The following is a 13,555-nucleotide window of genomic DNA, read 5'->3' on the forward strand; positions in this document are numbered from 1 at the left end:
AGTTTCATAATGTTAGTATCACATTATTGAAGAACAATAATTACTATAGTATTAGATTAAACTGCCAGTCCCGTGGTGTAGGGGTAGCATGCCTGCCTCTCACCCGGAGGCCCCGGGTTCGATTCCCGGCCAGGTCAGGTATATTTCTCTTGACCTGAAGGCTGGTTCGAGGGCCAATCAGCCTACGTGATTAGAATTGAGGAGCTATCTGACGGTGAGATGGCGGCCCTGGTCTCGAATGCCCAGAATAACGACTGAGAGGATGCATCTTGCTGACCACATGGCCCCTCGTAATCTGCAGGCCTTCGGGCTGAGCAGAGGCCGCTGGGCAGGCCAAAGCTATTTCAAGGGCATAAGTACCGTGGGGTATCATATTAAAGTAATTGCGTACACCTTTATGAAGGAAATATTTAAATATCACGAAGAGGGGAAAAAAGTACTCAGGGCAGGTTACGCATGTGGAAAATTTAGTACCCAGTTAAGGGGTTAATGCAGAAGTTGCAAATATTTCTGCTATAAGTAAGGCATCATTTTCTAGGCTTAGATTTTTTCATTAACAAGTTTCCAAACATTCTGACTAGTGAAACGGAACATTTAGATAAAGAAACTGTTATTCTGCACTCCCAGTTCTGTAACTTTCAGCTCGAAGAAAGAGACCTGGCAAAAGGAAGAATTGATGTTCAATGGGCATTGGTAGGTCAGATGAAATCAGCTGATGGTGTACTTACACATGACAGACTCTCTAAGGTGATGCTTGTTATTTTATCAATTCTACATAGCACTGCAGAATGGGAAAGGATTTTTAGCAGAGTCACAAAGACAAAAACACAGTTCAAATCCTTACTGTCTGAGCAAACTTTGGAAAAACTTTAAACCTTGGAATCAGTTCAGCAAGGCAAGTGGTTTAAACAAAAATTTAGTTCCGAGTTTCTGAAGAGGGTTAAGTCAGCTACGGGTGTGTTGAACAACAATTAGTCATAATGTGATCACTAGGGCTCGGATGTTTAAGACCTAAAGATATCCCAAATAAGCAAGCAAAAATGATGAAATATGACGTAAAAATGACTGAATATCACCCGAAAATGATAAATCAAAATATAGCCATTTTAAAATAAATTATAAATCGAAACGGCAATTCCTCTAATACATATTTGTTAACTAAGTTATTTATTCTTACTTTAATATTAGTTTTCTGAATGTACATGTTCAGCAATTATTCACAGTCTATTATCTTTGATTCACTTATCAAACTTTTGTGAATACATACCTACAGAGTACTAAGTTCGCTAAGATTATCAGATCACACAACATTTTGAAAGTCAAACCATGTTTGCACCCTGCATTGGTGGTTTGAAATACGAGAAAACTAGAAATCAATCTATTTAAAAATAAATAAATATATACATATATATATATTGGAACATTTAAGCCCAGATTTCATTAATATTATTCAAATGTGTTAAAGTTTAAATTGAGCACCAAGAAACAAGTTAAGTAGATGTCTTTGAATACATTATGGTAGGGCGTCAGAGCCTATAGTGCAAACTCACGAAACTTTTTCATTCTTCTCCGCGGGTGGAATTGAAGTGTATGATAAGATTCATCTTCCAAGCATCAGGCGCGAAAGATCTCCGATTATCACTTACATTATTGTAAGAAGAGAAGCTCCTTTCTATGTCACAAGATGTTATTGGTGCATATTTAAGTCATGTTAAATCACTGCTGTCGAGTATGCACTCATCTTGAAGTGTACTGGTACCTTCTCTTCTAAGAACATCATTTATCTTGCACACACGGTGAAAACGATCATTTCGATTAAGCACATTTTAAAGTTTCCGTTTTACACTGTCACCAACTATTCCATGTAATCGTTGTAATGGAAGTTCAACACTTCTCAAATGTCAATACTTACATGAATTTCAAGCCAGCAGATTCTAAATGAGTAATTGCACTCGATAAAATTCCAAAGTTTGACTTAATATATGCCAGACTTTCTGACAAACTGTTGGAAAACAATTCCTGTGCAATCTTGATAGAAGAGGCATCATCTGTGTTGAAGACGTTAACAATGTTTTTGATAGTGGAGTAGTTTTCACAATAATATGCGGCAGCATCGAGCCACGTCCCCCACATAGTAAGAACAGGCTGTGGAGGGAGTGGTGTCAAAGGAGCTAACTCCTTGAAAGTCGCAACCCACAGTGGTGCCTCAAAAACAATTTTTTTGACGTTAGATATTAATTTACCAACTTCAGGAAAATTTTCACGAATTTCTTCTGCCACCCTATGGAGAGCAGCTTTCACCATGTACGGAGCAGCATCAGTAACAAAAAGAAGAATGTTTTCCCGCTTAATTCCATCCTTCCACAAAATTTTTAGTGTATTAGCAAAAAGAATTGCAATTGTTGTGTGATTTGCTCTCTCTAAAACTTCTGAGGTTAGCAGAAAAATATCCCCAGGGTTATGAGCAGGAAGTGTTCCAATAATTATATTCCCTATATATCTACCTGCAGTGTCCGTCGTCTCATCAATAGATATCCAAATCTTATTGTCTGCTACACTGTGTCGTATTAGTATCTTCATAGCAACGCGATAAATAGATTTTTCGCAGTGTTGATTCTGTAGGAACAGATTTTTAGTGTACTTCTCCAGGAAATTCTTGAAATGGTGATTGTTCACCTTGTTTAGAGGAATGTTTCCAGATACCATAATCTCACAAAGTTCCTTTACAAATTCGAACATCTGTCCATCGGTGTGAAGATCTAACAGCCTTATCGAATATCAATTGCTGCCTTTTCTTTTTGACATGTTGTCGTTTGACATTGCTGCTGTGTTTTGTTGTGTTACAATGTTGTTACACATTACAACTTTTTCAGCCACGACTTTCACTTCACACAACTTGCAGAATAGAACTAAACTCTCTGTACAGAACTATTCTTCTCCAAATTCCTTAACAAAGCTTCTTAACTGAACACTGGTAGAAGACTTTTCCTTAGGCATACTGGAATGGGTGCTGGGATATGATTTAATGTAAACTGACGCTTGTGTAAGAGAAAGGAGGTTGAGGTTCTAATATCTGAATAAAGACAAGTGAGCGATTACCAGACGTAATTAGCTCACTGCTGGGATGGGATTTTCCGGATTATTTCTGTCTCTACCAGGGAGACCGGGTTGAGCGGTTTAGTTAGGGTGAGGTCTATGGCCTTCATTGTATACAAAGGGTATTCCACTTGTCTCAACAGCGTGATACCGAGAAGCAGTTTTGTGAACACTATAGGTGGGCCGGCGTAAGGTTGCACACGACAGTTGCGCACAATGTTGGTCACATTGCAATGGCGCACGAAGCGATGCTGCCACCGTAACAACAGCTGATTGCACGACACGTGAGTTTTAGAAACACAGGAGAAATGTTTTTAATGTCATCGCGATGATATACAATACCGACACAGATAGGTCTTATGGTGACGATGGGAGAAGACAGGCGTAGGAATGGGAAGGAAGCGGCCGTGGCTTTAATTATGGTACAGCCCCAGCATTTGCATGGTGTGAAAATGGGAAACCATGGGAAACCATCTTCAGGGCTGCCGACAGTGTAATTCGAGCCCACTATCTCCCGGATGCGTGCTCACAGCTGCGCGCCCCTAAACGCACGGCCAACTTGCCCGGTATCGACTAGTTTAGTCATACACATATGCGCTGGGATATTTCTTTACTGTAGCCATTCCATCAACAGTTCTTTACGGGCGCTCGAAGTAGGGGTCTTGTCCATTATTACGGAGTGGTAATGTGCATTGTCCATAACAATGACGGAAGGGACTTTGAGCTGTAACAATCGTACTCGTGTCTTCATATTGCATCAGCCTGGAAATAATTAATTCCTGTTACAGGAGATAGCTTACTTCATTTCTTTCCTGGAGTGCTGTGAAACAAGTCCCTACTATCAGCCCTGTTTCCGTTACTGCTATGTATCCCAGTCCCTTTTTCCTTCTGTTCTTGGAGGTGAACACCTCTCTGAATAACAGTACGCTTTGAAAGCCCTTATGTTTGACATATGCGTTCCACAACATGATCTGCAGGAACAGAGAGACAGCTATTCAAGCGTACGAATTTCCTCTCCCTCTCGTAAAACTCATGAGTTCTCCGCAATAATTCTAATGCCTGACTATAATGGACACTCTGGGGCTCAAAGGATTATCACTTTGCGCTTCATGACTATGTTGTCATTTCCGAGACATCGCATTGCATTCGTTAAAATAAAATTTCACAATTATCTCACAATGAAAACAAAACTTTCATAAACACGCGAATCACATCTGACCACGTGCTAGCGGCGACAGACAAAACGGCAACACTTCAATACGGTAGTCAAGCTACTTATAGATGGCACCACTATACTACCCATATTGCCAACAACAATCAACTGAAAATAGTTCGTATTTATTTTGTGGCTCGCTTAAACCTTATAATATTTTTTAAATCTTCATATTTGTGTAAGCAAATAAAAGATTATAAGCACTATACGGAATTAAATACGAATTAACATGAATAAAATGCGTAACTGTATCTGACATAAAAAGTAGTAGATTTGGTGATTCTGATTAACGGGTGACGTTCTTCATTTCATTTTTGTAGTTGTGCCAACATGACTTACAACTGTCAAGTGCAACCTTGTGTCGGCCCACATTTAGTTCGCATTCGGTAAGTTGAAGATGATTTTGCACACGTACAGCTGTCAACAAACCACCGAAATATGACGTTTCTACCAAAATAGCTCAAAATATGACCTTATGGCAAAAAATAGCCATAATATGCATTTATATGACAAATGAAAATCACTTCATTGTGATGATAATCACCTGATTTGCACTGAAATCCAATCAGACAAGAAAATAGAGACAAAGAAAAAAATATGACTTTTCCTAAACATCCGAGCCCTAGTGATCACCATGTTGAAGGATAAGTCACATGTTCCTACAGTTCAGGCATGTCCAGTATTTAGTAGTCATATATAAATGATGAAATATATATATATAGGCCAAATAGAATTGTTAATGTATTGAATTATAATGAATTAGTACATGTACTGCTGTCAGTGATGTGTCGTAATACGTTGCGATTCGCTGCCAAATTTCTCCTGATTTTTTACTTTTGAAAGTTGGCATGTCTGCAAGACAAAGATTAGAAAAGAGAAAATTTTCAGACCAATTATAGGAAAATATGATTTGCAAGATAATTAAAATATGAAGGAATGAGAATAATTTATTTCATAATGATTAATAATCACTCTACACAAGAGTGTCCATTGATTGTGTGGAGTAATTCCTGCTAGGTAGCTACAGATCTGTAAGCTGGTTAGATACCCCAGAAATGAAGCCATGCAGCAAGAGGTAGCCAAACTTTTGGGGGATTTAAAATATTGGGACACTCTCTCTCGAAGGGTCGTAAATATGGAGGGCCCAAGCTGAGGGTAATGAGCGAAGAACTCAACGGCAACTACATGGAGAAGATGGACTTCTGTATAGTGCAGGTGGCAGAGGAGGCAGTGCAGAATTCAGGATTAATATCAGTAAAAGGTAAAGGTTCTTTGTCAAGGGCAGTTATCAATTTAATATCTGAGACAGGGACAACAGAGTATCTCAGTGTTGACAGGCCAACAGATAGGAGTCCAACATGGATTGTCAGTCTGAGTACCCTTGAGTGCAACTGTAGCAGCCACGATGGTCAGATATTGTGAGGTGGAAAGCAATGGGAAACTACCACATTATTTTCCCCATAATTCCCTCTTGTGATGTTACAGAAATTAAACATAACGAGAATAAGCAACTCCAGAGGTGTTAGCTTACCAATGCAGTTGGGCCCAGCAGAAGAAGAAACAGGGCTTCTCAGATTGTCATCAAGAGAAATGCCTGTCATACAGTAGCAACACGGAAATATTATAAACAGAAATTATAACACTAGGAATAACTGTATTGGGACTCTCAGAAATGGGATACAGAGCTGAAGGAGAATTTGCAAGTTCAGGATGCTGTGTTATCCATTCTGGACATGAAGTGGCCCAAGGAGTTGTAGCTACTGTTTTGTATTGTGTGACAGCCCAGTTGCTCATCGGTACTGAGATTATAAGTTCCCATTTGATGAAGGTGTTTTTGAGATCACTCTGACTTGGAGATAGAATTAATGGCTGATAATACCTACAATGCCAGGCGAAACATGTACCATACTCATACTTAATGTAATGAGGTTGATTGAGTCTTTGCAAGAAACAAATTTCATGTTGATCCCGTATTGTCACTTACATAAGTGTTTCAAATCTTTAGTGAAAAGTTCCACCTTTTACAAGTGATTATTTTCATATTGACCGTATTGAAGTTCAATTATTAAATGTTAAACATTAATTTATTGAAACCACCTATTCAATACTGGTTGAGTCTTTATGACTATAACAATGCCATTACATTAAGTATGAGTATGGTACATGTTTCGCCTGGCATTGTAGGTATTATCAGCCATTAATTCTATCTCCAAGTCAGAGCTCTGAGTGGATGCTATTTTAGGATTAATCATAGTCAATATTATTTATATAACAGTGCAAAGGAGTGATCAAGCCATCCATGTTTTAAAGTTCTAATGAGACATTCTACTCTTGTTCACATTTAATGGAAATATATTGAATGTTAACTTTCATAATGTCGGTAATGAGAACGGCTTGATGCAATTGGGATTAATCATCTGTACATTTTTACAACTTATTGGAGATTAACATGTGCTGTAGAGTAGAATATAAATTATTCAAGAGGACAAATTGGGGCAAATATTCATTTATAGGAAGAGGGGTAAGAAAGTGGAAAAAATTATCAAGGGAAATGTTCAATAAATGTCCAAGTTCTTTGAAAATGTTTAAGTAAAAGCTAGGTAAACAACTGATAGGGAATCCGCCACTTGGGTGACAGCACTAAATGCATATCATTGATGACTGACTGATTGACTGACTGAAATGAAATGGCGTATGACTTTTAGTGCTGGGAACGTCTGAGGACATGTTCAGCTCACCAGGTGCAGGTCTTTTGATTTGATGCCCTTATGCTACCCGCGCATCATGATGAGGATGAAATGATGATGAAGATGACACACCCAGCCCCCGCGCCAGTGGAATTAACCAAATTAACCAATGATGGTTAAAATTCCTGACCCTACCAGGAATTGAACCCGGGACCCCTGTGACCAAAGGCCAGCACGCTAACCATTTAGCCATGGAGCCGGACATTGATTGATTGATTGACTGATTGATTGATTGGGCTAGAGATGGAAGGCATATGACAAGACTGGCCAAATATCCTTGAGGAGGTCCAGGCTCTCGTAAGGCCATACAACTTGAAGTGATAATAATGTTATATAGGGTGTTCTTAAAGTCCCCGGACTCAATATTTATGATTTTTTTCTTATGTTTTATTACACAAACAAATCTAGTGATTATACATGATAGTTCCAATGTACCTTCAAGTGAAGAAAAATATTTTTAAAACTCTGGTGGATGTATTTTGGAAGTGTTAAGAGTAATAAAGATTCAGACATAACACTAACTCATTTCCTGCATATTGCGTTCCCACAGTTCCAGTTCACAAGAGATGTTGAAAGTGACCACCATTTTCTTGCAGGCACAAATTTAAATGCACACATATTCTGCAAAATTTTTCTCAAAATTGCTGGTGTTATTTATCCAATATATTTAGAAATTTCTTCCTTGAGCTCACATGAGGAATGCGGGTTATCTCTGTATACTCCTTCTTTTAAATACCTCCACAAAAATAAGTCTGAAGGTTAAATCTGGCGAATGAGGAGCCACAAATTTCTTGAGATTACTCGATCACCGAAAACATCTTGCAGGTCGTGTTAGCAGTATGACAAGTAGCTCCATCTTGCTGGAACCAACAATGGCACTCATCCACTTGCAATAAAGTCATGAACTGTTTCAAGATGTCCCTGTATATGGCACCATCAACTATTGTGTCAAGAAACAGAGGTACAATGATCCTTTTGTGCGACATTGGGCACCACACGCCAATTTTCAGAATAAAGCGGTACTTCATGCAAGGCATGCGGATTTTTGGTTGCCCAAATTCAGGTGTTCTGGGAGTTAATGTAGCCTCTGAGGTGGAACCTTGCTTCATCAGTGAAAAAAAGTATTGCTCAGAATGGCTACCTCTCGTATGAAGGTAAGGAACCACTGGCAGTAACGGCAACGTTTATCTGAATCAGGGAGCTTCAGCTCCCAGATTGCCTTGACTTTAAACGAGCGGAGCTTTGCCACTTTCAAGCCCTTTATATATGGACCCTTTTGATGCTTCAAATTCTTGTGACAAACGTCTTGCAGATTTCTGCGGAGATCTCTCAATGAGCTGCCGAAAATCGCAAAGGAAAGTGTCGGTAATTAATTTAGGTCTAGCACATCATTCTCTATCATCCACAGTGCTCATGTCACGAAACTTGCATACAAGATCATACAAAGAAGATTTACCTGGTAACTTTTGCACTCAAAACAAGCCTCCAATAGAGCGAACTGTTGTAAAATACATCATCGCTAGCTTTACCTTGTACGTCCCACTTTGCACAAGGCAACAGCTGCACTGTTCTGACAACACTATAACCAGTTCTACAATGTCTGATAACATCTCATAACCAAGCTTGCCAACTTATTTTGTCAGATACGAGAGCTATGATTTTTCAAAGGTAGAGGTAGAGTCCGGTGACTTTGCGAATGCCCTGTACGTTTAAACATCACACTAATTACCATTACAATTTTTGGAGAAGCCAAGGTACCAGAATTTTGTCCTGCAAGAGTGCTTTTACGAGCCAGTAAATCTACTGACCTGAAGCACCTTCAAATACCATTGGACACTATCGGGATCAAAACCACCACCATGAGATCAGAAAGCCAGCGCTCTACCATCTCAAAGCAATTGGCCTGGTCATGGAGTGTGTAATATCATGTCTGTTTGCCATGTCTGCATTCCACATCGGTTATGTATGGAAGGCAGAAGACAAGACTGCCAAATATCCTTGAGGAGGTCAAGGCTCTCATACGACCATGCAATTTTGAAGTGATAATAAAGTTACATGTTTTATCATCGCTCTAACTACCATCACTGGTTGTAAAAGGTCTAAGACCGAAAACACCACAAACATTTACATTAGGTCAACTGCTGAATACTATCAGCTAATAGAGAGTTGCTCTAAATATGTTGTCTTGGAGGCTAAACCCATCAGTTTCATAACAAGTACTGAACTTGATTTAAATTTCTAAACATTAATTTTTAAATGTGAATGTAATGTAAGTTTGAGCTACGTGGTTTTCAACATCAATACATTTGTCAATTACTTTATTACATCAGCTTCTAAACTAAGCAAATACACTGAAGAAAATGGAAACTGCAACACCCAGAAGGAGTGGTGCTACATTGCTGCAATTGAACATGCAGGACGAGTGTTCGGTTGTGATTCGATGATAACACTTTCAGGTCCCTCTGACCACAAGTTTGGACAACAATCAATACAGGATGTGCCCACCACGAGCTGCAATACATTGATGAATTTGTCGAGGCATGGAGTCAATAAGGCCCTGGATCGCTTCCTGAGGAATTTTGGCCCATGCTTGCTGCACTGCACAGGTCAGTTGTTTCAGAGTTGTGGGTGGCTGAGGACGGTTGGCCAGCTGTCGACACATCATGTCCCACACATGCTCAATAGGACTTAGGTCCGGGGATCTGGCGGGCCATTCTAAGGTTGTGATGTCGTGGAGAGCTTCTCTGGAGATGCGTGAAGTGTGAATCCGGGCATTGTCCTCCTGAAACATCCCATTAGCAATGTTCGCCATCATAGGGACATCCACTGGATTGAGTACCCTATTAACATACTGCCGAGCAGTCATAGTGCCCTCAACAAGCACTAACTGTGATTTCACATTAAGGCCAATAGCTCCCCAGGCCATAATGCTTGGTGTTGGCCCTGTGTGCCTCTCGACAATAAGATCTGGGCGGCCCCTCTCCCCGGTACGTCGGTGCACACGATTCCGGCGATCACTGCGGGCAAGACAGAAGCGCGATTCATCACTAAAGACGACCCTATGCCATTCGTCGACCCACGTCGATCTTTCTCGACACCAGGCCAGCCTTACACATCGCTGTTGTGGGGTCAATGGAACACCTTCTGCAGGGACACGGGCTCATAAGCCAGTTGCACGCAGGCGATTACCAACTGTTTGTTGTGTAACGTGAGGTGCCACAGTCGCTCGAATTTGCACTGCTGTTGCATGGGGTTCCATCCGGGCCATTCGAATGATGCGGCGATACTCTATCATAGTTGTCTGTCGCGCTGGGCCTGTGCCACGTCTATGAGTGTGGGTACATTCATTTGACCACTGCTGCCATATAGGTTGTACCGTAGATGCCTGTCGGCCAACACGTGCAGCGACAGTCCGTAGTGATAATCCAGCTTCACACAGCCCAATTATCTGAGCCCAAACGTCGACAGTTGTTGATAGCGTGCTCTTCTCTGTCGTCGAGGCATGTTTGACGCGGTACACTTCACTGCACAGACTGCAAGTCAACTACGCTACACCAGAGTCCGTAGACTGGAGTTGATTCCTCCGCGACCAATCACGTGGGGAGACCTGTAGCAACAATCCAATGGGTCTGAAACTTTGATCGTTTACATACCTACATGGCATCGTTCCATATCTTGAAAATCAACACGAACGACCAATGCCTTCATGGTGTTGCAATTTCCATTTTCTTAAGTGTATTATGAAAGTATTCATAAGTTTGTAGGTTACATTAACACGCATGTAAATTAATAACTGATATTAATGTATGAAAGATGGTTACCTGCGATGGATCCACATTTGCCATGACCAGGAATAAATCTGCAATATCTGAGTTTGATATCCACATTTTTGAACCATTGATTATATAATCTTCTCCAATCTTCTTAGCTTCAGTTTTCAATGCAAAAGCATCTGATCCAGAATGAGGTTCAGATAAACAAAAACTTCCACACTAAAATAAGAAAATTTTACACTTTACAACAGTAGAAAAAGAAAGTCTGCATATGTGTCAGATTATCAACTGTTTATTTAGCTTTTTTCTTTTTTTGCTATTTGCTTTACGTTGCACCAACACAGATAGGTCTTATGGCGATGATGGGATAGGAAAGGCCTAGGTGTTGGAAGTAAGCAGCTGTGGCCTTCATTAAGGTACAGCCCCAGCATTTGCCTGGTGTGAAAATGGGAAATCATGGAAAACCATCTTCAGGGCTGCCGACAGTGGGGTTCGAACCCACTATCCCCCGGATGCAAGCTCTCACAGCTGCGTGACCCTGGTATTTTACTTAGCTGAAAGACAATGTTTAAAATTACACACAGGAGCGAAAGTACCAAATATCAAGCTTCATGAGAGCAATAGGCATAAACAAAAGTTTTTCATTGTGACCTATCTGTGTTGGAGCAATATTAAGCAAAATGTAAAAGAAAAATTGCTACTGAAAATAAAATGTTACCATTGCCCCATGGAACTAGTGATACCTCAACTATTTTCAGAGAAATCAAAAGGAAGTTTCAACCTTAGTTATCTAAAACCTGTAGCAATTCATAGTCGAGTCATATTAAGATGATGAAGCTTGTAGTTTAAAGAGGCCTAACATCTAGGTCATTGGCCCCCAATGGTATAAGATGAGACAAAATGTAATAACTGTGAAATTTGGTTAGATCCACCTAATCAATACAAATTTGTTTAACTAAATCACTGTTTTATATATATTTAAATACACATACACACACACACATATGGGACTAGTTTCAACTCGAGTTGGGGTCAACAACAGCCTTATAAGTTAACCTAGAAATCAAATTGGTATAGTACATAATAAGATGTATTTACATTCTGATGTTTAGTGTTGGGCGACTTTGAACATGCTAGCATATCGTCGTTGCCGGGACAAAACCTCCTATGTGATGATATTTTTGGAGATATACTGACCCGCAGCACATACATTATGAAGAGCGGTAATACCTTGACAGTATTCACACAATATTGCACCTTAGGTGACAGAACCTTACCGGCCAAAGTTCTAAGCTAAAATATTTCACATAGGAGGTTTTGTCCCAGCAGTGACGATATATTAAATTCGGGTTAGGATTTTTAGTGCATAAATTTTCTCTTAGGGTGAATCGAAGTCTTCTGAAGGTACCACAGAGTGAGATTTTCTCGTTAATTGAGAAAGGGGCAGTTTTCTAGTACCTTTATTCCCTTTCATGGTACTTTTATCCTTTTTATCTCAATGGTGCTAATAATCTCTGTTTTCCATTTTCCCCCCATTTTTTCTTATACTGTAACTTTTCAGTAAACTTCAGTAATCTTGGTTCGTATCCCACTGTCGGCAGCCCTGACGATGGTTTTCCGTGGTTTCCTATTTTCACACCAGGCAAATGCTGGAGCTGTACCTTCCGCTTCCTTCACACTCCCAGGCCTTTCCTATCCCATCGTCGCCAAAAGACCTATATGTGTCGGTGCGATCAAAAGCCACTAGCAAAAAAAAAAAACTTCTAGAGTGCATTTTATCATTTATAAAGAGATGTGACTTGTGAGTTTCATTCCATTTTACATCCAGTAAACGCGGGACTGAAAGCACACCTGCAAATCCTCTTTCTCTCATTTTACCGAAAGAAATAACTTGCTACAATGGAAATGCGTATTTCATTCCATGAACACCTGCAACAATGGAAAATAATATTATGTATAGGCAAATCCTTTCTCCTACTTCCATCTTCTTAATTTCACCGGAATCAGTAGTCTGTTGATCGTCAGTGCAAAACGAGTGTATTACTAGATTTTATTATTAGACTTTTCCATGCCAAAGGTGTCCATGGCCTGATTATTTTCTCAGTCTCAGGAGTTCAAGCAAGATTCCACACAAACATATGGAACTGTAATATTGTGTAGTATTTTTGATTCAGGAATTTAGTTAGATGAAAAGCACCAGCGAGACCACATCAAACATTTCTAGTTCTATGCATTAAAGGAACAAGACTCTTCAAACAAATAACTCACAACAATCTTTACTACAGAATGCATTTGACCAGTGTTCTTCAAAAATTAAAAATTTGAAGGAATTCAACATTGATTTGTATGCTGCTCTTACATAAGTGGGAATTGCACAAAATAAGGTAAACCATCCAGCTTCCATAGGGTTCCGTGAAAAATACACAAAGATGTCAGTGCCCAATGAGAGTACTGTAAGAAAAAACTACATGGATCCTGTTTACCAAGAAACCATACAAAGAATCAAGGAGAAAGTGACTGGTTGTGATATGGGAATCATGTTGGATGAAACTACAGATTCAATGGAACAATACGTATTGAACATTTTAGTTTTTCCCCTCTCACGAGAGAAAGTTAAGCCCATGTTGTTTAAAATGTATGAAATGGAGAAAGCCAATCCCAGTACAGTAATGCAATCAATCATGGACTTCTGTCAAAAGATGTGGCCAAGTAGTATCGCATTTGGA

At 39.7% G+C, this 13,555-nt stretch overlaps 1 protein-coding gene across 1 annotated transcript in view; it reads right to left on the reverse strand.

Annotated features, from left to right (window-relative positions):
* Nucleotides 1-13,555, reverse strand: part of LOC136862773 (short/branched chain specific acyl-CoA dehydrogenase, mitochondrial) — a 158,669-nt gene that overhangs the window by 50,045 nt on the left and 95,069 nt on the right. The window contains exon 5 of the mRNA XM_067139019.2: nt 10,878-11,048. Coding sequence (XP_066995120.2) covers nt 10,878-11,048 — 171 coding nt within the window. The remainder of the gene's footprint in view (nt 1-10,877; nt 11,049-13,555) is intronic.

This window comes from Anabrus simplex, chromosome 2, assembly GCF_040414725.1.
Source record: "Anabrus simplex isolate iqAnaSimp1 chromosome 2, ASM4041472v1, whole genome shotgun sequence".
In the NCBI taxonomy this organism is placed as follows: Eukaryota; Metazoa; Arthropoda; class Insecta; order Orthoptera; family Tettigoniidae; genus Anabrus; species Anabrus simplex.